The sequence below is a fragment of the Argentina anserina genome, chromosome 2 (assembly GCF_933775445.1).
Source record: "Argentina anserina chromosome 2, drPotAnse1.1, whole genome shotgun sequence".
Taxonomy (NCBI): Eukaryota; Viridiplantae; Streptophyta; class Magnoliopsida; order Rosales; family Rosaceae; genus Argentina; species Argentina anserina.
Window position 1 is genome coordinate 30,163,324 of NC_065873.1, and position 24,745 is coordinate 30,188,068.

The 24,745-nt window shown below is 39.5% G+C and overlaps 4 protein-coding genes, 1 long non-coding RNA gene and 2 pseudogenes across 13 annotated transcripts; 4 read left to right on the forward strand and 3 right to left on the reverse strand.

The window, feature by feature from the left end:
• The first annotated feature begins 66 nt into the window (after positions 1-66).
• Positions 67-2,638, forward strand: LOC126782596 (zinc finger CCCH domain-containing protein 22). The gene is made up of 4 exons (XM_050507873.1): positions 67-247; positions 602-901; positions 1,055-1,115; positions 1,571-2,638. Exons 1-4 carry the CDS (start codon positions 122-124, stop codon positions 2,551-2,553), a joined length of 1,470 nt encoding a protein of 489 aa, XP_050363830.1. The 5' UTR covers positions 67-121; the 3' UTR covers positions 2,554-2,638.
• A 113-nt stretch (positions 2,639-2,751) lies between these two features.
• Positions 2,752-5,999, forward strand: LOC126784365 (dynamin-related protein 3A-like; annotated as a pseudogene).
• A 161-nt stretch (positions 6,000-6,160) lies between these two features.
• On the reverse strand, positions 6,161-8,364 carry LOC126785273 (protein TIC 55, chloroplastic). 2 transcript variants are annotated; one of them, XM_050510906.1, is made up of 3 exons: positions 7,800-8,364; positions 7,612-7,714; positions 6,161-7,424 (listed from the first exon to the last, which is right to left on the reverse strand). In XM_050510906.1, the coding sequence occupies exons 1-3, from the start codon at positions 8,198-8,200 to the stop codon at positions 6,297-6,299; spliced, it is 1,632 nt and encodes a 543-aa protein (XP_050366863.1). In that variant the 5' UTR covers positions 8,201-8,364; the 3' UTR covers positions 6,161-6,296. The 2 variants fall into 2 exon arrangements, with proteins under 2 accessions (XP_050366863.1, XP_050366864.1); XM_050510907.1 differs by having other exon boundaries at positions 7,612-7,718; positions 7,800-7,987.
• Positions 8,365-8,490: 126 nt separating this feature from the next.
• Positions 8,491-13,057, forward strand: LOC126785269 (lariat debranching enzyme). Of its 8 annotated transcripts, XM_050510898.1 has the most exons (13): positions 8,491-8,654; positions 8,738-8,895; positions 8,979-9,100; positions 9,189-9,382; positions 9,454-9,636; positions 9,725-9,843; positions 9,969-10,108; positions 10,197-10,316; positions 10,633-10,739; positions 11,518-11,676; positions 11,786-11,965; positions 12,076-12,241; positions 12,468-13,027. In XM_050510898.1, exons 1-13 carry the CDS (start codon positions 8,532-8,534, stop codon positions 12,881-12,883), a joined length of 2,187 nt encoding a protein of 728 aa, XP_050366855.1. In that variant the 5' UTR covers positions 8,491-8,531; the 3' UTR covers positions 12,884-13,027. The 8 variants fall into 8 exon arrangements, with proteins under 8 accessions (XP_050366855.1, XP_050366857.1, XP_050366858.1 ...); XM_050510900.1 differs by lacking the exons at positions 11,786-11,965; positions 12,076-12,241; positions 12,468-13,027 and having other exon boundaries at positions 8,493-8,654; positions 10,626-10,739; positions 11,518-11,655; XM_050510901.1 differs by lacking the exons at positions 11,786-11,965; positions 12,076-12,241; positions 12,468-13,027 and having other exon boundaries at positions 8,493-8,654; positions 10,626-10,739; positions 11,433-11,532.
• A 2,358-nt stretch (positions 13,058-15,415) lies between these two features.
• On the forward strand, positions 15,416-18,770 carry LOC126785274 (aspartyl protease family protein At5g10770-like). Its single transcript, XM_050510909.1, has 3 exons — positions 15,416-15,676; positions 17,120-17,557; positions 17,643-18,770. Exons 1-3 carry the CDS (start codon positions 15,496-15,498, stop codon positions 18,476-18,478), a joined length of 1,455 nt encoding a protein of 484 aa, XP_050366866.1. The 5' UTR covers positions 15,416-15,495; the 3' UTR covers positions 18,479-18,770.
• Positions 18,771-19,277: 507 nt separating this feature from the next.
• LOC126783707 (protein ENHANCED DISEASE RESISTANCE 2-like) lies at positions 19,278-20,353 on the reverse strand (annotated as a pseudogene).
• Positions 20,354-23,249: 2,896 nt separating this feature from the next.
• Positions 23,250-24,423, reverse strand: LOC126784523 (uncharacterized). Its single transcript, XR_007670940.1, has 2 exons — positions 24,222-24,423; positions 23,250-23,762 (listed from the first exon to the last, which is right to left on the reverse strand). It is a non-coding gene; the product is annotated as an uncharacterized LOC126784523 (long non-coding RNA).
• Between the last annotated feature and the right edge of the window lie 322 nt (positions 24,424-24,745).

Below are 24,745 nucleotides of genomic sequence, written 5' to 3' on the forward strand. Positions count from 1 at the left end.
ACACGCACATATTAAAAGAAACGGGCGGGCCGGAGAGGCCCATAACATGCTCAGCCCAAGTTGCTTTCAACAAACACAAGGTGAATGCGGATCTGAGAGAGAGAGAGAGAGAGGGTTACCGATGGCAAGCGAAGATGAGAGGGTTCTGGAGAACCTGCTGGACCTGCAATTGCAAGAACAAAGAGACTCTCTAGCAACCCTCAACGACGCCTTAGTCTCCGACCCCACCAATCCCGAGCTCCGCGCTGTACGTACTTTTTCTTTGGTTACCCAGAAATCACATATATATTATTAGGTTCTGTGTTTATTGAATCGGTGGCTGAACGCATACGAGCATGATCATTTCTTCTAACGCGTATGCTTAGTGTACTAACTCTACTTGTAATTAGCTCACATACATATGATTTCAATTTGCAAACTAGCTAATGATCTTTTGTAATTGTATTTAGCTCACATACGATTTCAATCAGGAACAGAAATTGTGGTGATATAATGCAAATTGGGTTGAGCTTATCCTCTATACTATGGTGTCTCAACTAGTTTATAAGCTCTTCATAGTACTAGCTAAGACTCACTTCACATTGGCTTAAATATATTATAGCTCCAAGGGGAGGTTATTCAGGCAATTAAAGATGCTGAGGAAGGGCTTCTGCACCTAAAGCGTGCAAGGTTATTACGAGAAGTCGATTCAGCTCTGGGTCCTTCTCAACACGCCAACAAGGATGTCAAGGCAGAGCCTCTTGATCCAACAGAGAGTCTTGATGAACCATGTTACAGTGTTGGATCGAAATGCAGGTTCCTTCACTCTGATGGACGCTGGTACAACGGTCAAATTATAGGACTGGATGCTTTTAACACCGCAAAAGTTGCTTTCCTCAACCCTACTTCTGAAAACATGCTGGTGCGTACCGTACACACATTGAATTTTACTCTTCATTTCTATATTCAATTTATTTTGAATGTGAGAGAAAAACTATTTATGTGTGAAATCTACTTATAGTAAAAATGCAATAAAAGTACATTCACATACTAATGTTACACCACCGAAGTGCAGATTTGCAAGTTCTTTTTACAGCAACGTTGTCGATTTGGTAGTAATTGCTGCTTATCACATGGTATGTCGTACTCTGGTCTATTAGTCGATAAGCCTATATATCCTGCAACTCTCTAAAGTTTCCTTGCTCACATTTCTGCATCACTATTACCATTCAGAGCAATTGATTGGTTGGCATAGCCACAATATTTTTTTGGTGGCTGAGTGTTGACAAGCTATATTTTGGGTTCGTGACCATAACCAGACTGTATATGTTTCAGTGTGTTGACTGTGTTCATAATTTAAGTTTTAAATTCTTTTGAGCTGATTGTTGAATTATTTGTATGCTATTTGCTTTTATTTTTTCGCTATAACAAATATGTAATTTTCCGCTTGGGCATGAGATTTATGTAGTTTAATGTGATTCTTTTTGTTGTACTTCTATAGAGCGTTCTCCTGAAAACTGCTGATAATACATTTGTTTTTCTGAACCTGTTCTTTCCAGAAGTTTTGTTCACCTATATATATTGCTTACAGGAGTTGATGTTCCACTCTCTTCCCTGAAGATGTATACCCCAACCGTGTGGGTGAAGTCACTAGTAGGGTCAAGAATTTGGGCACTCTCAGATGGTGAAGATATTGTTTGGAGAAAAGCTGAACTTGAATCATGGGACGGTTTACTTGGGGTTGGGAGAGTTGTTTTCCAAGATGATGGAAGCTCTGCAAATCTTGGGGAAGAAGCTTTAACATTATCTGAGTTTGCTCAAATAACTGATGAAGAAGATTCTAGCTCAGAACAATCTGATTATAGTGAATTTGAAGATGATGCCCCTCAGGGTTTAGGATTTCTTGAAAGCACCCTACTGCAGAGGGGCATTCAGACAGAAACAGCCATATTTGCTAAGTGGGAGAATCACACCCGTGGTATTGCTTCCAAGATGATGGCCAATATGGGTTACCTTGAAGGGACAGGTCTAGGTGCATCTGGACAGGGTATTGTAGATCCCATCTCTGTGAAGGTCCTTCCACCAAAGCAATCTCTTGATCATGCTGTTGAATCTAGTGAAAAGGAAGAGGGTGAAGGGAATCAAGGAAAGAAGCGTGGCAGAGGTGGCAAAAGAAAACGTGATAAGAAGTTTGCAGCATTGACAAGAACAGCAAAAGAAGTGGAGTCAACACCTGATATGTTCAGTTTTATTAATAGCCAACTTGCCATGCATGGCAAAGCTTTGAATGGTGGATCAGCCAAGAAGCAGCAGAACAAAGGGTCAGGGGAGGGCAAGAAAGTTAATAGGCGGGATTTGGTGGCGTACGAGGAGGAAGTGAAGGAGTTGAAGATACGAGTAGGGAAGCTTGAAGAAATGGTGAGTAGAAACAAAAAGGAGAAGGTGATTTATGAGGCTGCAATGAGAAAATTGATTGAAACTCGGAAAGCCTTGGCAGAGGCAGAGACAGCTCAGGCTTCTGCTTCAAATTCGGTTGTCAGTAGAGAAAAAGAGAAGAGATGGCTTAAATTTTAGGATCTACATTATTTTAATGTATATCGTTTGTAATCATAGGCATACAAGTATGCCAACTCTGGAACTATGAAGGTTTGTGATCACAGTGACTGCTGTATATAATTTGTTTTCTTCATAATGTTGTGTCTTCACTGTCAAGCAAGCACGGGCTCAGATTTATTGGAGAAAACCGAAATTTGTGTACATGGAAATAGAGAAAGGGCCGGGCCCAAATGTCTTGCTTGGTCCCAAATTCATTGATCAAAGTCATCGAACCAATTTCTTCTTCTCCACGATTACGAAGCATGCCACACTGAGAATCTCTTTATATGAACCGTCTCTTTTGTTTTTTCAAATAGATAGATAGAAATCCAATTATGGGTGAGGCAGTGGACTGTTGTCCGACTAGTTCAGTGACGATCGGGTCGTCGCTGATTCCGATAATCAACAAACCGCAGGAAATTCTGGCTCCCGTGGCCGCGGGCAGCGAGTTGTCCAAGATATCGCTGCCGCAAGTGGCGGTTGTGGGAAGCCAGAGCAGCGGCAAATACAGCGTCTTCGAAGCTCTCGTTGGCCGTGACTTTCTCCCTATATCTGCACTCGCAGACCTCTCGTCTTGATGCTCGAGAATCGCCCCGCCGAAGCCGAGTGCGCCGAGTTTCGACATTTGCCTGGAAAGCGCTTCTACGACTTCACCAATATTCGCCGAGAGATTCAGGTACTTTTTACTCCCTTCTTTTCCTAGTCGTAGTTGAATTTTGAGATTACTCATTACTGTACTAAATTTTACTTGCTACTTCAGGCCGAGACTGAAAGAGAGGCAGGATTGAACAAAGGCGTTTCTGATAAACAGATTCGGCTTATTACCTCTCCCAATGTGCTTAATATGGCTCTTGTTGATTTGCCTGGTATCACTAAGGTTCCGGTGGGAGATCAACCTAGTGATATAGAATCTAGGATCAGAAAGATGATTATGTCCCATATCAGCCAAGAAAATTGCATCATTCTGGCTGTTACTCCCGCCAATGCTGATTTAGCCACCTCTGATGCACTTCAACTCGCTAGACTAGCTGATCCTACTGGTATCCTCCTATCCATTCTTGTTTACTGTTTTTTTTTCTGATACATTGTTCTCCATCACTGACTCGCAAATGCATTCACAGGTTTTCGCACAATTGGTGTCATCACTAAGGTTCGTCTTTCTCCACTTGCTTCCTATTTTATGCTTTGCTCAAACTCTAACTCGTGTTCTTTCTATAGCTTGATATAATGGACAGAGGGACCGACGCGGCAACTTTTTGCTTGGGAAAATTGTTCCCCTTAAGCTCGGTTATGTTGGTGTTGTCAACCGTTGTCAGGAGGTACAAATCATTTAATTACTTCATCCCTATACCACTTGTTTTATGTGCTACATTGCCACCAAATTGTTCTCTTGTGATGATTAAGCTATTTGGATTAGATTGGGGATGCACTTTGATAATGCCTGATGCGGCCACTAAATCATCATGTATTGAACATTTGGCTTCGATGTTGGTTGAGTTGACACCTTTTCTTTCAACATTCTCTGTTCGTGACTTAGAATTACTGTATTGTGTGGATGCTGGACTATCTTTATTTTCAAACAATTGGATTTCAATGTGGTGTATTACTTTTAATTCCAAACAACTGGCAATACAAGCCTCCGTAGTGGTCGCTGAAGACACCGGAAGAGAATTATATTACGTTTTATCCAATGTGGTTATGGCCCTTTATTTTCTTTTTTAACCAGCTTTGTCCAATCTGAAAGGCTTTCATGAGTTGACAGGTCATGAACTAGTATGCGGATGGCCTTACTGACCTGAGCTTGTTGTTTTGTTTATGAATGCCTTATGGGGAAATCATTCACAGCTGAATAACGATCAACCTGTATCTGGTTAGTCATGTTTCCGTTATTGCAAAGCATGCTTCTGTTAATATGAGTTACCTTTATTTCTTCTACATGTTAATATATATAAATAATGTATTTCTTTTTTAGGAGGTTCCACAAGGACTTGGGCTCTTCCATTATTATTTGGGAATTGGAGATCATCTGGTGACTCCCTGGCAAGCAGATATCTTGGTGAGCAGAACCATTCACAATCGATGCCCTCTGTTATCCAATTGAGAGAGGTAATAGTGTGGTTAACCATGGTTTATTTCTTCTTATTAAGTTACATTTCATGTCATCTATCTCTTTATTTTATGGTTTGAAAGCTTCCTTATTTCTCTCTGTTCTTGATGAATTCAGCCTCCGTCCATCTTAAGGCCAGTTGAAGTGAAAGAGCACAAGGCATGGGAAATTATTATAACCAAATTACTCCTGCGTTCATATTATGATATAGTCAGAAAAAAAACATTCAAGATCTTGTTCCAAAAGCAATTATGCACTTTCTGGTATATATTCTTACATTTGTTGATATCTTCATACTAGTCCAATCATTTATGATACTTTTCTGTTTTCCTTTTGACTTCTAAAAAATTGACTGATATGCATCATTTTAATTGCTTTAGGTCAATCTTACAAAACGGACCCTTCACCGGACCTTCATTCAGAAGTTGTACAGGTATGTTTGTTACTAGGTTGTTTCGTTTTACAGGCCATCATTTCATTTAGGCCAGTCATCGTTTTCTTTTAACCCATCATCCTTGTTGCATAATCTATCCATTTCTTGATTGCCTTAGTTTTGGCTTTCATTAAACAAGACAGCATTTCTCAAATCACATGTATATGTTCACAGTGATGGAAAAGGTTGTTTATTGTTGTGATTTTCCTTTTCTTATGCAGAGAAGACCTGTTTGAAGAACTGTTGCAGGAGCAGGATGCACTAGTGTTGAAAAGAAAATGTAACCAAGAGTTGCTACGAGTTCTGGAACAGGCTGTGCAGGTAGTTTTACTGCTTGAGACAGTACATTGCTTCTTACTATTTTCAAGAGTAGAACTTACAAGAAAGACACCCTTGTACTTTCCTTTTATATATTGTGGCCTCGTTAGTTCTTTAGCCTGGTAGATTTTCTTTATGTGACATAATTCTTATTTTCTTTTGATTTTATTTTGCCATGCTTGTTTTTTAAAGACACTGGAGAAAGTTGAATTTGATGTCTCATCCCATACTTCAAGTTTTAAAACTGATGCTTATACTGAACTTTCAAGAATTACGTGGACTTCACGACCCCATCAACAATACACTACAACCAATGGTGAGATAAGTCGGTTTAGATACCAATCATTCACCAGATCATTGGTTACCGACTCTACAGCTTGAAAATCATTCTAGCAAGAACAGGCATTGGTAAATTAACTGGAGTGGTTTTTGGTTTAGAGTTTAGAGTTTAGCGGCTTTGTAAATTAACTGGAGCGGTTGTTAGTATAACTGGCCATTTTGTCCTTGGTGATTACCAAGTTGTACAGCAAATTCCCTTCTTCTTTTTTTGGCCCTTTTAATTTTGTAGGATGGTTCTGATGCCGTTTGGAGTTCTGATGTATTTCAAATACCTATTATTGCGTCAACTTACTTGAGATTGTTGCCTTTTATAGTTTTATTCATGTGGAGTATAAAGGTGGTTCGCATCGGTAACTTAAACTCAAATCTAACAATGTACAGGGACACTGTCGAGAAAAGTGTAAATCTCCTGTTTAACTAGTAATTATCCTTTGTTCTCACAGTAAAGTAAAGTTCGAATCATGATCTAGAAATGTATATGATACAAGCAACAGTCATTACCCAAGTGGGCACTACCTTGAGGGCTCACAACCTCCTATGTGTCCTTATGAAATTTGTTGTGTTCAATGCAACAGCAGCTGAACATGCATAAACTCCGCCGGAGCATACGGCTGCTGATACTAACAGTAGAGCCTTCCATTGTCTTCCGGAGATTAGAATTGCCAAAGCGGTCGATGCAAATGCAATAGCAGAAAGGGCATTTTTCCAAGCTTGGAAAGCTTTGACAACATTTCTGCAGTCTTTGCAGTGAACCACATGCCGGAAATACCGGTTGGCCAAATTTGGAGCATGCATGGTTCCAATGCCTCCCTTGGCAGGCAAGGATGCTGATACACCTGCAACAAGTCCAGCAGGAGCATGTTCAACCACAGCAGGCTCTTTGGGCAATGATATTGTGCTGTGGCCAAAGTGGTAAGGCATCCCATGCCCGACTTTGTCCATCCATTTTCTGTATTCAGCTACCCATGTATCTGAGGATTTCAAGTTAAGGTAGAGGTGTTTGGTGGGTATTTTTTCTTTCATAAGTATCTCATTCTGCGATGATAGAAATCCCATGTCTTGCTCAAACACCTTTCCTGCATTCTGATGGAAGTACCATTTGGGAAACAATTTTGCTAGTGGGGATCTTTTTGTTCCTCCGAACCGCACAATGAGCATGGACTTCCCTTGTCCAGTTGGTCTACAAAGAAAGAGGCCTGAGAAGTAGTGCTTTTCGCCAGTCTTGTCATCAACAATTTCTCGGTTGTTTTGAAGAGAACAGGGTGCTTCAAAGCGCAAGAAGCTGGAGGCGGATGCGGACTGCCCAGTTGTATTACCCCACCAGCCTGCGAATCCTCGATCGGTGCGTTCAGTGACCTCAAAACGCAGTGGTTGAGCATCTTCCCTTTTAGCACTCCAGTCTGTCCTGTCATGTGAGATCGGAACATGGGCTGGATCCATGAGGTTCTCCAAAAGTATGGAGTGATCATAAGGAAGCTCATGGGTTGTAGAAGTATCTTGGAACCCTGGCCGGTCAAAGTTCTCAAACCAAGGAAGCTTAGCAGGGTTTGGTGGTGTCTTATGGGACATCCAAACCCACACAACACCTTGGGAGTCCCTCGCCTCATATGTTTTCACACAAGCCGATCTTGGAATTTTGGCATCAGCTGGAAGCTGTAACACAGACAGGTATACACATGCATGGACATTAAACAACAACAACATCATCATCATCCTTGATTAACTAATAGTTCATGCTGTTCAATGGTGCTAGCTATATATGAACTGGATCATGATACTGAGACTGATCCTTAATTAGATACACGACAAGACAAGACAAGACAAAGACAAGATCACAGACCTGAGGAATCTTGACACATTTTCCTGCACCTTCAAATTGCCAACCATGATATAAGCATTCGAGTCTTCCATCAACCAGTTGGCCTTCAGATAATTTCGCCAGCCTAGCTAAGAGAAGAAGAGAGGGCAGAATTATAGTGCTTGTCCGTCCTAGTTGTAGCTAGAAATTAAAGATGAAATTGAATTTACCTGTGGGGGCAGCGATCTTGGTAACACTGAAGCACACCATTGGCGTCTCTGTAGAGAACTAGTTGCTTATCGAACACAGTTAGGCCGAGTGGTGCATCCTCTGGGATGTCCTTGGTGAGGTACAGGGGGTACCATTCCTCTGCCCAATCATAGTCAGCCACGATCCTCTCTCCCCTCCGCTCTTGATCGCTGGTAGGACCAACCAGGAGGACCTCGTCCTCATCGTCAAGTGCTGCAGGTTTGATGTCTGCAACCGCACCGCACTTGATCTTTCGTACTGGGACGGCGTTCAACGGGGGTCGGAGTGGCACCCGAACTAGTTGGGTAGCTCCTCCTAACTGTTTGTGAGACAACGTTACTGGGGACAAGAGAGAGCTGGAGAATGGATGAAACAAAGCCATGCTAATTAAACCAAATTAGAGATGGGATGGAGCCTGGAGGATTTAATAAAGGAAGCAACGCAGCTGAGCTGACGACGGAACAAAGTCATGTGAATATGTGATAGCCGAGAGAGCGATAGCGAAATGGGTTGGGTGGGTTGCTTCTCAGCTTGTGACACTGGTCCTGGCCACACATTCATCTCATTTTTCAAACAGTCTACCGCACGTGCTACTAACGGCAAGGTCGCAGGTTCGAAACCCAAATGTTTCCTCTTCTTTTTCTTTTATTCAGTTCTCCCCAACTTTAAAAGCTAAACCCATCGCCTGAGAAGTGACAAGTGCGCGGAAGAGAATGAAAATTGCCGTAGAAGGATGTATGCACGGCGACCTCGACAACGTCTACCGGACCCTCCAACACATGGAACGAGCTCACAACATCAAAATCGACCTCCTCCTCTGCTGCGGCGATTTTCAGGTTTCACAATCTGTTTTTCTTCCTTAAAAAAACTTGCTGCGATGAAATTGAATCATTGGTAATGAATCCTCCGAGTGTTTTAGGCTGTGAGGAATGAGAAGGATTTGGAGAGCTTAAGCGTGCCCCCAAAGTACCGCTCCATGAACTCCTTCTGGAAGTACTATTCCGGCGAGGAGATGGCTCCATATCCCACCATATTCATCGGTGGCAATCATGAAGCTTCTAATTATCTCTGGGAACTGTGAGTTTCTTTCCAATTTCAATCTCCATTTGCTATTATCAATTATATCTCTCTGTATAATAGCTTATCTCTCTGTATACTAGCTACTACGGAGGGTGGGCGGCACCCAATATCTACTTCTTGGGTTTTGCCGGGGTTGTCAAGTTCGGAAACCTTCGCATTGGTGGCCTCTCTGGCATTTATAAATCGCGAGACTATCGTTCCGGTTGGTTTTCAGCTCATTACTTGTTTATATTCCCGTATACCAGATTCTTATTAGTTTTGAATGTTCAAATGTCTGTCTTGCCGAGCAGGACACTATGAGAGGCCTCCTTATAATGAGAATACCATCAAGTCTGTCTATCATGTTCGTGAGTATGATGTCCACAAACTCATGCAAGTTGAGGAGCCAATCCATATTTTTCTTTCACATGATTGGCCTCTTGGCATCACTGATTGTGGGGACTGGAAGCAACTTGTTCGATACAAACCTCATTTTGAGACTGAGGTATTGCGCCCTCTTCGCCTGCATAAGTTTGGTATTTGATTCTTTACTTATGTCGTTTACAATATTATTAGGTTCGGGATAGAACTCTGGGAAGTAAGCCTGCTGCTCAATTGCTACAAAAATTGAAACCACCCTACTGGTTTTCAGCTCATCTACACTGCAAATTTGCTGCTCGCGTGCAACATGGGCAAGATGGTCCCGTGACAAATTTTCTTGCTCTTGATAAGTGTCTTCCAGGAAAGAAATTTTTGCAGGTGTTTGGTTTGCTTTTAATTCTTTGGATACTGTTTACAGGATGTCTTTTTTCGCCAGCTTATTGTTTTGTTTGTGGCATCGTTTAAGGTTCTTGATATTGACACCGAGCCAGGGCCATGCGAGATCCAGTATGATGAAGAATGGCTTGAGATAACTCGGCGATTTAATTCTATTTTCCCTCTCACAATCAAGAGTGCAAATTTTGGGTGAGTGCTTACTCACAATGTATGGAGCATTTTTGTAACAAGGATCTGAGGTTGTTCTGACCATTTCGGCTTCCAACTCTAGTATATTCTACTTATTAAGTTTATTTGTATATCTTAACCAATAGGGGTCTACATATTGATAAGCAAGATTCTCGTCAATGGGTAAGGAGTAAGCTACAAGCAAGAGGAGCCCAACCTTTTGAATTCAGCCGGACAGCTCCATCTTATAACCCCTCTAATTCTGTCTCAAACAGTACATCTCAGGGTGGGTGTTTACATTGGGATTTATGTCTCCATATTCTAATATCATGTTGAGCAAACATTTTGTTTTAATGTGTTTTTTCTTTTGGCAGGATATACTCGGAATCCACAAACTGAATCTTTGTTGCAATTTCTGGAACTCCCTTATCTTCTTGATGACATGTCAGAATCTTCGGAAGCATTCAGAAGTCCTTTTCCATTAAGTGTTAGAGGTAAAGTTTTGTTCAATAACAACTAAGGCTTTGAAAAGCTATAGGCTTGTCTCCACTGTTTACTAGATTGCCCATATTTGTAAAAATAGGAATAATGATGTGTTAAATCAACCACTACATCAAGAAATTAATAGGAAAAAAGATTCTTACTTAAGAGTTCAATGATATCAATCCAATTTTCTTTAAAGGATTGGTTCCGCACCTGCCTAATATGTAGTTAGAAGAATGTATATGAATCTATGTAGTTTGTTGTTTAAAAACATTGTTTCCTTTAAAACAATCATTAAGGTTTATGTAAATTTTTTGAAGATGACAGCGAAGAGATTCCCATTGATGATGTGGATGAGTTGGAAGACCTTGCTGAAGAGGCCGGAAATGTTGAACATGAAGATGTTTGATAATTCAGTGTGGTGGTCATCCTTGGTTAGAGACATCCTTTTTGCTTTGAAATAAGTTTAGCTTTTCTTCTTCTTTTTTGTTTGGCTTTGGTGGAAGTAAAACATCTTAGTTACAGAACATTTGGGTCTGAGTGTCTGACCAATGCGTTTAGTCAATCTCAGTGAAGGTGGATATATATAAATGTAAATGCCTGGATAGGTTGCTCTCTCACCTTATGGCCTGTTCTTTTAGTCAACCTCTTCCAGCCTTGCGCCTGTTTTTTTTTTTTTACCTGTTCTTTGATTGTAAAATGAATAATAGCTTCCAGTTTATAGTTTCATTATTTCTTTCTTAAGGAGCGAGTAAATCGAATACTCTATTTGTCCCCCGTAAGAAACCAAACATAGGGCTTATTTATCAGGAGATCTAAATTTCAGATTCTCCCTTCAACAGAGGAAATGGGTTCTTACAGTGGATATATAATATAGTACAAGTCCAGAGAAGTTGAGATGTCTTCAATGGTGCGTTCATTGAGCTCAACAAAATTCAATTCATTTTTCTTTTCCTTGGTGAGATTAGTAATTTCTTTCTCTAGTCAACCACCTACCTCCTGACACTACCAAACCACATCAATGCAGCTTTTAATGGACTCGTATATCATTAGGCATCTCCCTTATTTAGTTATTTCTCTACCTTCCCTGAGGACTCTTATCAGATTCATCTCTGGAATGGTATTAGGTTCCATGAAAGTAACTCCATGGAGAGAAGACAAACATCCTTCTACTTTACACACAAAATCATCTTGCTTGTGTGGTTATGTCAGGCTTCCTGTGCAAGTGCAAACCTCGCAATGAATTTCTACTCAGCTTCATGCCCTTCTGCTGAGCTTGTGGTCAGAAACACAGTCAGATCAGCTTCAAACATGGACCCTACTGTCCCCGGGAAGCTCCTACGCTTGCTCTTCCATGACTGCTTTGTGGAGGTAAACATAGAGCTTCTTTGTAGATGCATTCTACTCTTTAGATGTCCTTAATCTGAAATTGGTCTTAATATTCATTTATGATTCATTGATTATTTGAATTTACTCACAGGGTTGTGATGCTTCTGTCCTTCTACAAGGAAATGGAACGGAGAGAAGCGATCCAGCAAACCAATCTCTGGGAGGATTTTCAGTTATTGATTCAGCAAAAAGACTGCTTGAAATTCTCTGTCCAGGAACTGTTTCATGTGCTGACATTGTTGCTTTGGCTGCTAGAGATGCTGTTGAAATTGTTAGATCCCCTCTCTAACTAATTTGGAGTTCTATTAAATCATTTCATAGCTATAATTCACGACCACCGATCTTTACTCCATGTATGTTGATTGTGATGACTGGAAACAGACTGGAGGCCCCCTGGTTCATATTCCAACTGGTAGGCGAGACGGGAAGGTTTCGCTAGCTTCAAATGTCAGGCCTAATATTGTAGACACAAGCTTTACAATGAATGAGATGATAAAGCTCTTTTCTTCTAAAGGGTTGCCATTGCATGACCTTGTAACGCTCTCAGGTAGGTACTTCTTAAACCCTACACTCTGAAACTAAAAATTGGGAAATATTGCTGCAGGCAGTGTACATCATACCGGATAGTCATTTTCTGCAATACATGCATATGCAATCATACCCTGTCTTTTTAGGTGTAAAAAAACATGGCCGTCTTTATGGCTAACATTAAATAGTTATATTCTATAATTAGTTCATAGTTCATACATTCTGATGATGCCTTGACATTACAGGCTCTCATACTATAGGAGCAGCTCACTGCAGTGCATTCAGTGACCGATTCCAAGAGGACTCGGAAGGAAAATTCACACTCATTGACGCATCTTTAGACAAAGGTTATGCCGAGAAGCTCATGAAACAGTGCCCTTCAGGCTCAAACCCATCTACAACAGTAAAAAATGATCCTGAAACTTCCTTTGTGTTTGATAACCAATACTACCGGAATTTGTTGGCCCACAGAGGGCTGTTTCAATCAGATTCTGTCCTGTTCACCGACAGTAGATCAACCAAACAAGTGGAGAATTTTGCAGCAGACCAAGTTGATTTTTTTGAGAGTTGGATTCAGTCGTTCTTGAAGCTTACTAGCACTCATGTTAAGACAGGTGATGAAGGGGAAATTCGAGCATTTTGTCCAACAGCTAATACATGAATTATGAATAGCGGCTTTTTGTTTTCTTTGTTCTTCTTCACTCATGATCGAGGCGGACATTGCACTAAGTGCGAAAGATTTAGGCGTGCGTGAGAAATGGGAAGTGAAGCCAATCCACCAAAAGTTTGGTAACAAACAAGAAAAGCAACCTATGAATTTTATTTTTTTAGTATAATGAACCCAATCAAATTTCTGTGTTGCTTGTTGTTGCTGATTAACTGTTAAACACTTAAACCATCATAATCTTCTTGTGGGTGAAATCTCATTCCAATCACTCCATCAATCAAACTTGTGTGCGCCCCACACCCAAACAAGATTCTAATCAGCATCCGTCGCTTTCCGATAAAGATTCCAGTTGCTAATTTTCCAATTTTAATCATAGTCGATGGTCGCTCCAAGAGTTATTCAATTCGTGATGGTGATCTACATACAGATATGCTGGACCAAACTTGCTGGCCACCATATTCGGGCCAGGCAAACAAAGCATTATCACAATGATGTCTTAATCTCTTAATTCATCTTAATATGAAATAGCAATTGGTTTAGCATTTAGCTCATCCTCACACTACCTTCACATTTATCATCCTCAATCTTTTATAAATTTTAATAGACTTCATTAAATTTGTATAGTTGAAAGCATATAATATGACTTAAATGCATCCTTGCATACTATTTTGTTAACTTAATTACTTCTAGCATGAAGATTTAAATGTGTGATGATACGGTTGATAACGTATACTATCTAAGAACCGATATGTGTGATAGGCTAAGAGAAATTTCTTCAAATACCTTATATATATATCATATAATTTGGAGTTTAAATTTATCATAGTTTGTTTTTTTTACGTTGTGAAGACCTCAAAAAGACCCCAAAAAATCGGGCTCTTGTATAAATTAGCCATCTTTCAATTTTTTTTGATATGTTCTTAATTCGTAGGTTCATTTTTTATCTCTGTTTTTTTACTGTTCATTCTTTTTTTGGAGGAATTATAAGCTCAACATATTAGGCCCTGAACAGTCCTGGACGCTCAACTGTGGGCTTGGAATCAAGTGTGTTTGTGGACTGCTCTTAACGTCCTCGCACTCTTAGGTTCGAATTTGGGATCTTGGTGGATGCATATTGGTTTCTTCGCCTATTGGAGAGGCTCCTCTTGATGGTGACTCCTACAAGATACTTTGAAGGCGTTCTCGACATTGTTGGAATAAGTGAGCATCATCTCATAGTTCTCGAGTTCTTTCTTGGATTTTAAATTTAGGGTTTACGACATAAGATTGTTAGACGTTGCTTTGGTTTATTTCGCATGGCTCCATTAATTTGACAAAACTCTAATATGGGTGGATCATGTTTATGTTATACTCATACATTTTCTATTAATGAAAAATCGTCGTTTGTTTAAAAAATAATGTATCCTTCTTCTAACTCTTATGAAATAGTAAGTTCAACTCTTTGACCTACGCGACTATATCCTTTTTCTCATTGACCCCTACTTCGATCATTAGGTTCCATACTTTGGGTGGTTGTACTCGTACAGCAGAAAAAAAAAATTGCCAATTTGGCATTCGGCCAAACAAACACCTTATTATGAAAACACACCCCATGTTTGGGTAATGAATCCGCCACTGCATTCAATAAACAAAAGTCTGTTCTTTTTTCATTTGTTTTAGTTTTGGGAAAACTGTACCATTTTCCATTGTTTTTCGAAGGTTCCATCGTTAGGGACATAGGGTGGACCTTGATTTCTTGAGTACGTTTGTAGTGATCGACTAGTGGGGCTAGTTGGATTGGGTTAGCGGGTAAGCACTTGAAAACTAATGCTTATTTTTTGGATCAAAAAGTAGTTTCACTTTTAATATGAGCGTGAAAGCATGGAAGATTTGACATGATACCTTCGTCCTCTTCGTTCCATAATTTCCATTCCAGCATGTCTCCACTTAAACTCAAGTGCGAAATAATCAACTCCAACTCCAACTCCAACTCCAACTCCATGATTGATTTGATTCCCTTGCCGTATATCTCTTTCATGTGTGAATGGATGGAATACCCAAAACTGTCGTCTTTGACAACAACCTAGCTAGTATATATATAAATCGCTGTGGTCATTGGTGGGCCGACGGGCCCTGGCCATTTCTAGTCATTTGAAATATCACGATTCTTGATGCCTTGATGTACTTGGTTGAACTATGATTTTACCAAAAATCTTCGGATCGATATTAATATTTCCTTTCATAATTGTATGTTGTCCTCATTTCCATGAGTTCTTATGGGGGCATAACCGCATAAGTCTTGTGTGAATCTCGCTAAATCTTAAAATTTAAGTAGTATCAAGAAAAAGGAAAATTACTATTACATGCAGTTCTTTCATATTAATGATTGTTATCTAGATTATAATACTAAATGAATTAATAACTGAATCGATGGGTGGCGTCGTTTTATGCATTCTGATAATATAATGGAAGGTGCATAATTTTTGGTTTCATGTAACGGGTGACGTGTGAGAATTGACCTAACATACATGTCCAATTAGCTTATAAGAGTATGCTATCGCAGCAGCCAGCAATATCATACCTGCGTTTTTCGAAAAGGGGTCGAGTGAAGGCCGGAGAAGGCTACCATGGCAACTCCCTCCTTCCTCGCGAACAAGTACTTGATTTCCTCGTGTATATTTGTATGCCTTAATATTATCTCTTCTTTAGACAAGGGCTTCGCTTTAACCTTGGCAGAAACAACAAAAGGCCACCATCTTCAACTCAACTCTCTACTACCAGCATCAACCTGCAGCCCCTCAACCAGAGGTCTCTCTCTCTTTCTCTACAGTTTTATTATTAGTTTTTCTGTTTTGCCAAGGGAGATGGCTTTAAACATGATTGGAAAGAGATAGTTAGTAACTAAACTGATTAATAAGATTAAACTTAAGTATTTGCGTTCAGGACCGTACCTGAAATTTAGAGACCTGAGGCGAGCTCCAAGAGTAGTGCCTTCTCTCTCTCTCTCTCTCTCTCTTTCTACAATTTTAATAGTAGTTTTTCTGTTTTTGCCAAGGGAGATAGCTTTAAACATGATTGGAAAGAGATAGTTAATTAGTAACTACACTGATTAATAAGATTAAACTTAAGTATCTGCTTCGACCAAAAACAAAACTTAAGTATCTGCGTAACTGGTTCATGATTAGCTTGCAAGATTATACCAAGTCATAATTAAGTTTTAGTATTTATGGCCTGCTTGCTAGCTGGTTTATCTTTATGTGTGTATATATAGGAATGATCGAGATGACATCTTTATTTTAAGAATTTGAGGATTAATTTAACTACTCTATATTAGTATATGACTTATTCAATGATTTCAATATATTATTCTACATATAGATTATCATGCAAGAATGAAATTACAACAACAAAAAACTAATCAACATTGTGCAAACAAATGTACACCTTTTGATAAAATAAAAAGAAGAGTGTGGTAACAAATGGTTAAACATTTTATTTTTTGACTAACTTTTTGTATGATTTATATGTGTATAGTGCATGGTTGGTCTAAATTGTTGAAATAAATATTAAAAATAAAAATAACTCTTTTGGCATTTGGTTGCCTAAACTGGCCAAATGTTCTTTCAAATTATTATTTATTTTTTATATGCCCCAAAATAAATAGTACTCTGATCCTCTTTGACCTCTATTTTCATAAACAAATAAATAAAAATCTTGATTTCTCGCAGTAAGTTAACAATCATGATCTTGATTTAAGAAGCTTTCTCCTCAATAGAGTTTAAAAACTCTTGGGAAGTGTATTATATACTGGATGGAGAAGAGCATTACTTGCGCCAAACAAAATCATGATCCTGATTTAAGAAGAATTTGACACAATTATAAAATTGAAGAAATTGGACTACGACTGCTCAACGACAGAGTAGAGGAAGTGAGAAACAGAAGCGCACTAGATTAGGATGAAACAAAGACATGCATGTGATCGAGTTTAGAATTTTTTAAATTCCCACGTGGGATGGTTAAATAATGACTTCTTTTTGGAAGGTTATATTCATCAACTTCCTTTCCTTTCATGACTTGTGTAAGTAGGTGCCCGGCACTAATCGATCAAGCATGCAATTGCCTTTGCTGCCATACCGCGACATATACTAAATTCTGTTTAGACACACACATTTTTGAACCAGAAACGCGTATAATTAGTGCATATGCAAAAATTGAAGCAAGGAATTAATCTCTGTTCATCAACATAATCAGGTCATGATAAGAAGAAGGCGTCACTTGAAGTGGTACACAGGCATGGTCCGTGCTCTAAGCAGCCTAACCAGCACAAATTGAAAACTCCAACTCACACTGAGATCCTGCAGCAGGATCAAGCCCGAGTCAACTCAATTCACGCCCGGGTTTCTCATAAAGAGGTCGACGATCTCAGACAATCCGACACGTCCATCCCGGCAAAGTCAGGCAGTGTTGTGGGCTCGGGCAACTACATTGTGACTGTGGGCTTGGGCTCACCCGCAAAACCACTCTCGCTCATATTTGACACTGGGAGTGACCTGACTTGGACTCAGTGCCAGCCTTGTGTTAAGTCTTGTTACAAACAAAAGGAGCCCATCTTTGACCCATCCGTCTCCAAATCCTACACTAACATTTCATGTAATTCGCCAGTCTGCTCTCAACTCATATCAGCCACAGGTAACAAATTAATTTATATGCACTTAACTTTTATACTAGTCCTCATTATATTTAACTAATCGAGTCTGATGTATGGTTGATCTAGGTAACACGCCCGGTTGCTCAAGCGGAACATCAACTTGCATATACGGCATACAATACGGAGATCAATCCTTCTCAATTGGATACTTTGGTAAGGAAAGGTTGGCATTAACTTCCGTGGATGTCTTCGATGGGTTTCTCTTCGGCTGCGGCCAAAACAATCAAGGCCTTTTTGGTGGCTCTGCCGGGTTATTGGGCCTGGGCCGCAACAAAATCTCCCTCGTCGAGCAGACCGCCCAAAAGTATGGTCGCTTCTTTTCCTACTGCCTCCCCTCCACTTCCAGCTCCACCGGTTACCTCAGCTTTGGAAGAGGTGCCGGAGGACCGTCTAATGCAGTCAAGTTCACTCCGCTATCCACGGTATCTCAAGGTGGGTCCTTTTACGGGCTCAATGTCGTTGGAATTAGCGTTGGTGGACGTCAGTTATCGATTTCCACTACGGTTTTTTCGTCCTCAGGGACCATCATCGACTCAGGAACCGTCATAACTCGGCTTCCGGCAACGGCGTATAGCGCTCTAAGGGATGCGTTTCGGCAGGGAATGAAAAGTTATCCGCAAGCAGAGGCGCTTTCGATACTAGACACATGCTACAACCTTAGTGGGAGCAAAACGGTGTCGTACCCCAAGATAGCGTTCGCGTTTGGCGGTGGGTTGACGTTGGATTTGGATGCCACCGGCATATTGTACGTCGCGAGTGCTTCACAGGTGTGTTTGGCGTTCGCTGGGAATAGTGATGACAACGACATTGCCATCTTCGGGAATGTTCAACAGAAACGGTTGCAGGTGGTGTATGACGTCGCTGGTGGAAAGGTCGGATTTGCCTCTGCTGGTTGCCCCTGAATGGACTCTATGCACTATTGCTCAGGTTGGCTATAGTGTTATATAGATTGCAGATTGACAGATCGTCGTTAATGGATATTCATGTTCTGGAAGCAAATTGTACATAAATAAGAGATATATATATATATATATATATATATTATATACCGTAATACATCACGAACTCTGTAGTAGTTTGTATTTTATTTCAGGCTTGAATGCTATTGTTTAAGTGCATGTGATTAATGATTAGTCATTGTGTTGTCAACATAGTTGAACAAAAACTTCACCTAGTGTGTATCAAGTTATCATGTGGAATTTCTCTCACAATATGGATTCAAAACAAAATTTTCAATATAATTTTTATCAAACCAACAAATGTGTGCTTCTGTTTCTCTCAATCGAGTATTTACTATACTCACAGATAAGGTAAAAGAAAGAAAAACAGCATTGTACCAAAAGAAACGATCGTAGTGGAGGTAAAAATGTAAAACCTATCAACACATACAATATGCCAAGAGTAAAGCTTGAGTAAAGGCTGGAAAGCAATTGACATCCAATCATACACAGATTAACAGATACACTGACACTCTAGCTAGCTCTGAAATACCAGTCTGCAATTTGATAATATGTAAACAGCCGAAAGGTAGTAATCATTTCTTGCAGTACAACTCATCCAAGAATCAATTATATGGCTACCTAGCTTGGACCAGAATTCATCAGCCCCGTCTTTGTCCACGAGGGTGTTTAGGCTTGCTTTGTAAGTTTGCATAATGAATAATGGATTATCAAACAGAAAAGACGGTTAATGACGTATAACGGTAGAAGAATGAAACATATATGACGATTATAAGTGATCCCACCACAAAATCTTAACAATTACTTACGAGGCAAATTCCGAATTCATCTAAACGTCAGTGCCCTCCATTCCGATGATTCAAATCGGAACAAAAAGGGACATAAATAACAAGGAAATAAAGGAAAAATAGAAAAATAAAGACTAGCGCCGGCTGGCGTCGATAACTGTTGCGGAGGACATCTCCATCTGGCATATCCTGACGGCACCGACTAACCTCTCGGGCAGCTCATCCTCTGTGTGCGCCTCCACCAGAAACCCCATGTCGATCGTCACGCTCGTCACATATCTCAATGTCAGTCGCAGAATAGCCTTGGCGATCCCCGAGCTGGCGATGTCCACGTCAATCTCCAAGTAGTTGGGTCCTCTATGGTAATTACACGTCAGCGCTTTGCCCAATAAACACGCGCTGTAATTCCCCACCGTTTTCTCGACGATCCACGGCCCTTTCACGATCCGATTCACGATCTTCAACCGCTGGTTGCGGAACGAGTCGTCGCCGTTGATGAACCGGTGCAGCAGTGACCCGGATGGGATGGGATCCTCTGTGGCATTTTAAAACACCGCGCTATGCTGCTCCTTGCCTGGCACCTGTAGATTCACAGCGAAGATGAAGCTCTTCAGGGACTTGCCTTGGGATTGGGCCTTCCGCAGCGCGTGCGCCACCCTATTATCCGGACGCGCCAGAACATTTTCTAGCTTCGAACTGGATTTCAGCCAGTCGGTGCCCAACGGGGTCAGTAGGTACTCTCCGGCAGGTGCTTTTTGTCGTCTTGTCAAGTAGTTCTTTCCTCTCAGAGTGAATAGGTCGCCGGGAGGTGACGCCCAACCGTTGGTTCCCGTGTGGAGGTCCACGTGGCGTAAGGATCCACCTTGGATTGATTCGGAGATCCATTCGGCGTTACTGGTTGTGGACTCTCCGGATCTGGAGCATTTGCAGGCGTGATCGACGACGGAGCTCCAGTGCTTCTGCTTTGTCGGACACATACTATCTCTGCTTTTGTTTAACGACTCTGAAGGGAAGAGTGAAAGCCTCAATTAGTTTGTAGTATAATATAAATATATTAGTCCTATATGCTAAGCATCTGCTGTTTTTTCAGGCATCTTTCTCCTTTTCTACTTGTCATTCTAAATTCTCCATCAGTCCATCCTAAAACACTACACTAAATTTGCGCCGTGCATATAAATTTTTTGTGTGATAACTTTTGTCTAATAGCCTATATTAGTATAATAAATCACAAGTAACTATTACATATTGTTTTTTGTTGGGGTGTTGGTGCATGCTTTCTAGTTTCAAGGTGGTGCTTCACTGCAGAAGTTTACTCGGATATCTCTTACCAGCCTTTGTCGAAGTATTTTGTGTTAACTTTGCTAGTTATTCTTGCATGCACTATGCGCCTGTGTAACAGTTGCACTCGAAATTATTTAAGCAATAAGTAGCTACAGTTTAAATCCATAACACTTTTCTAATTTCTTATTTTATATGGGAATCTGTACAAAAGAAAGAGTGTTGGGAGAACAACTGAATTAGAGTGGGAGATAGTGCCTCTATTTTTTTTCTCAAATGTGGTCATTGAGAGTTATTTCAAAAAAAAATTTATTTGGCTTAGAATTTTTTATGTATGGACCAGTATGGTCATTCTCGTATTATCTGCTTGGCCGTTCCATAAGGCATAAGCCTAAGCTGCTTAATTAATAGAGATAATTGCATGTTCGGTCCGTGGAGTATGCGTACAAGGAAATTGTTATCATAGACTAACCGAGGTTTGAATTGTTATCATGGAGTGATCGTCTTTGTACTATGAACTAGGGTCATATTAAACCCTAATAATCGTCTTTGTTAGCAAAGCGATGATAATATGTCAAGACAGGGAGGAGATTAGAAGCCCTAATCAAAGAGTGGTACAACTCCGCATTCAAATATACCAGACCAATAAAGCGATAGCAATGCAGGTTTTACCTTTGTAACATCAAAGATTAAAGAGTTGCATTTCACATGTGACCTTTAACATGAAAGATAATGCTGATGCAGGAAAATTGTGAATTCTCCTTGATGAACCACCACAGTAAGGGTTTTATGAGTCCAGGGATAGGAAAACTGAGGAAAAAGGGATAGAACAACTAGCATCACACTAGTAAGGTTATTATCTAGAACTGAATTACTTGGGTGCCTGTACCTATAAGGAATGGCGGAGCCACCCATTAATAGTAATGGAACTCTGAGCAAAGTTTCCGCCTGTGATATGAGTTACCACTCCTTGATATTACCCCCAAACATCTGATTGCATATTCCAACTGAAACTGAATATTACTACCGAATTTGAAATATACAACTAGCAACATGGTAGGGTTTCTATGCATCCCAAATACGAAACTTACAAATTTATCAATTATATCTGATACAAAAGACTACCGAGGCATCCATCTGTAGAAAAGTTAATGTTATTCTACAAAAACTAGGATAAAGAACAGTAACAAAAACCCAGTAAACTCACTTGTTCTGTATTCTAGATTATTTAATTTGGTACAAGGAAAAGTTGTTTTGAATCCTAAGTTGTTAAATCTTGATTATATCAGCCTACATTTATTTAAACTTTCCCAAACCAGGCTAACCAGCCAAGATGTTCACAAGGTGCATCATTGTGTAAAGAGACCACTCGTATGCTTCATCAGTTCTTATGCAAATGACAAGATGTTAAGAAAATGGGCTGAGAAACCCTAATGTTAGAGAAATGATGAGAGAAAGGGTAAAGCATCACCTTTGTATCTTGCAACCATCACTACTAAAAAAAAACCTAATCCTAAACATATTCTCCTCATCATCAGCCACAGAACAACTATGAGAGCAGCTGCTGCACTCGACTTCAGATCCAAATATTCAGCATGAAGATAAACCCCCAAAAAGAAACAAATCTCATTGTTCAGATCTCAAGATACAAGAAAAGGTGCATTCATTGCATCTCATTCTCTAACTGAAGAGAGACATGTTGCTTTACTTTTGCAAGTAATTGTGTTACTAGTTTTGTCATTTCAGGTATCATCGTGAATGTGTGCATGCAGTGTCATTATGTAATGTTTTAGACTTTTAAGGGAAGACCTAAACTATACAAATGGCAGGTAATGAATAGTGACAACTACAATCGTATGATTCTGACCTGTTAGGTTTTCACATATACTGTAACATCAGAAGGATCTGCAACATCATCATATTATAAGATGTAAACAATCAAGTTAAAAATTCAATCAAAGAAAACATTTTGTTAGTAGGTGATGCTCATGTTATCAGGCAACTATAATTGGTTTAGACAAAGAAAAGAAACAAGGAAGCTTTCGGCAAAGAACTAGCCAATGAATATAGAAATTAGGTGCAATTGCCATCCTAACATATTTTTAATGGCTTAGAGACATAACAATAGTTGTCTGCGATGGTTTCTAACCATCAATTCTAGTTTCGACCTCTTAAACAAAAGATCCAAAGAATTGTAATTAAGTAATTATACTGCAAAGTGTAAAGACAAATTTACAAATATTAAAAACACTCCAGTGTAAAAAAAAAACTAACCCTAAGCATAGAAGAAAAATAGAAAACACACACACTGACCCCTGCAATGGAAGCCAGGGTGACCAAGAGTCAAAATTCTTGCTCAATGGAGGAACAATATCACCGTTTTTTTTCAAATAGATTAAGATACCAGAGGGGTGATTGACTCATTCCATACCAGAAATAATCCCATGGAATCTTTGATAACATGAGTGGACTATATAAAATCATACTAATAACAGTTTAAAAAAAAGCAAAAAAAAAAATTACTTGCCACAGATACACCATTCATAATGTAAATACAGCATTGATGTATACATGCTACACATGTTTAACTACTGTTAAGCTTGACAAAGTTCCTTCTGTCTCATCCAGTATTCCTCAACTAATCAGTATAATACTAATTTGAAATCATTCATCAAATTATCCTCCTTTACAGTAATCAGAAACCAAAAAGAAGTATAGATTTAACATGAACAGAACGAGGTTGCTTCCACTAGTTCACATTCTCATAAATAAAAAAGAAACTAAATATAGAATACACTGACCTTATAAATTGCACCAGAACATCCGATACATAACAAGAGAACTGCAGTGCCTGTTACTTCAAAACAAAATTATGAATCGAAATATCAAAAGAGCAGAAGACAAACCTCACATCACCCAATAAATTACTAGCACTCAAAAATTCAGTAAATTCTCAATTTCCAGCACTCCATAATATATTAGTACACAAACCAATAGATATAAAAGGACCAGCTCTTAATCAAAATCAATTAACATTCTCCCCAAAAGAAATCAACAAGGTTTTCTTTTTTCTTTTTCGCAATTCAATCTGTTGCTTAGTGTGCTTTTCTCCTCTGGGGTTGTTTCTCTCTCTCCGTAGCTAATCTGTATATCCAGTACACCTGATGCGAAAAGAGAGAAAAAATCAGACATGAGAGCAGAGGCGGATCCAGGATTCAAAAGTTGTCTAGGCTAATTCTAAGGGCACAAATTTTTTTAGAGGTTTGAACTCAATCAAGGCTATGGAAAAAGTCTTGCGTTACTCAATGCAACGATAGATCGCCCATGAATCACCCAAAATGACAGCCCTATCCAACAAAAAGAGCACATATCATCCAAAGTTAGAACTAAACTTATATAGCAATATTTGTATCAATTCATGGAACACAACACTAGACGTTATTAATTCATACCCGATCACTTTTCACCATTACATACTAAGAACTAGAAGAGTCCATTACCACATAAGAGGAAACATAATAACTCTTGCTAAATTTTAAGATCCAAAGTATCTCATTCAAACCTGTGTGATGAGAGACAGAAAGAAGAAACAAAACGGAAGCAAGAAAACAGGAGCATACCAAAGCGAGGACATGAGCTGCTATCAGGAGAACCACGATGAAAGGCACTGCGTCTAGAATCCATGGCCGTAGAGAGGGCGATTGCTGATTCGCCATTCCAGACAGTAGACAGAGTGAGTGAAGAGTCAAACTCGTGCAATCAATCAATCAGAAGGTTTACTCAAAGATACCGTTCTGCTCCGATATGTGAGAATCGTGGAGTGGGGTGGCGGCAACTGGGTCGGATCTGGAATTGGGTCTGGGCCAGTTAAGTCCTAGATATATTTTCGCTGCAGTCATTACTCATTACTCATTACCCTTCTTCAAATAATGGACCCAAATTCATAATTTTTTGAAAATACATATAATCAATGTATTTATTAGATATCAAATTAATATATTTTAAATTTTATTTTTATTAAATTATTATAAATAACTCAATTTTTTAATAATTATATAATCCGTCTTCTTAAATAATTTTGTTCTTTTGCTTATAAATTTATAATTAATAATATTTTTTTTCATTAATTGATTTAAAAACTTAT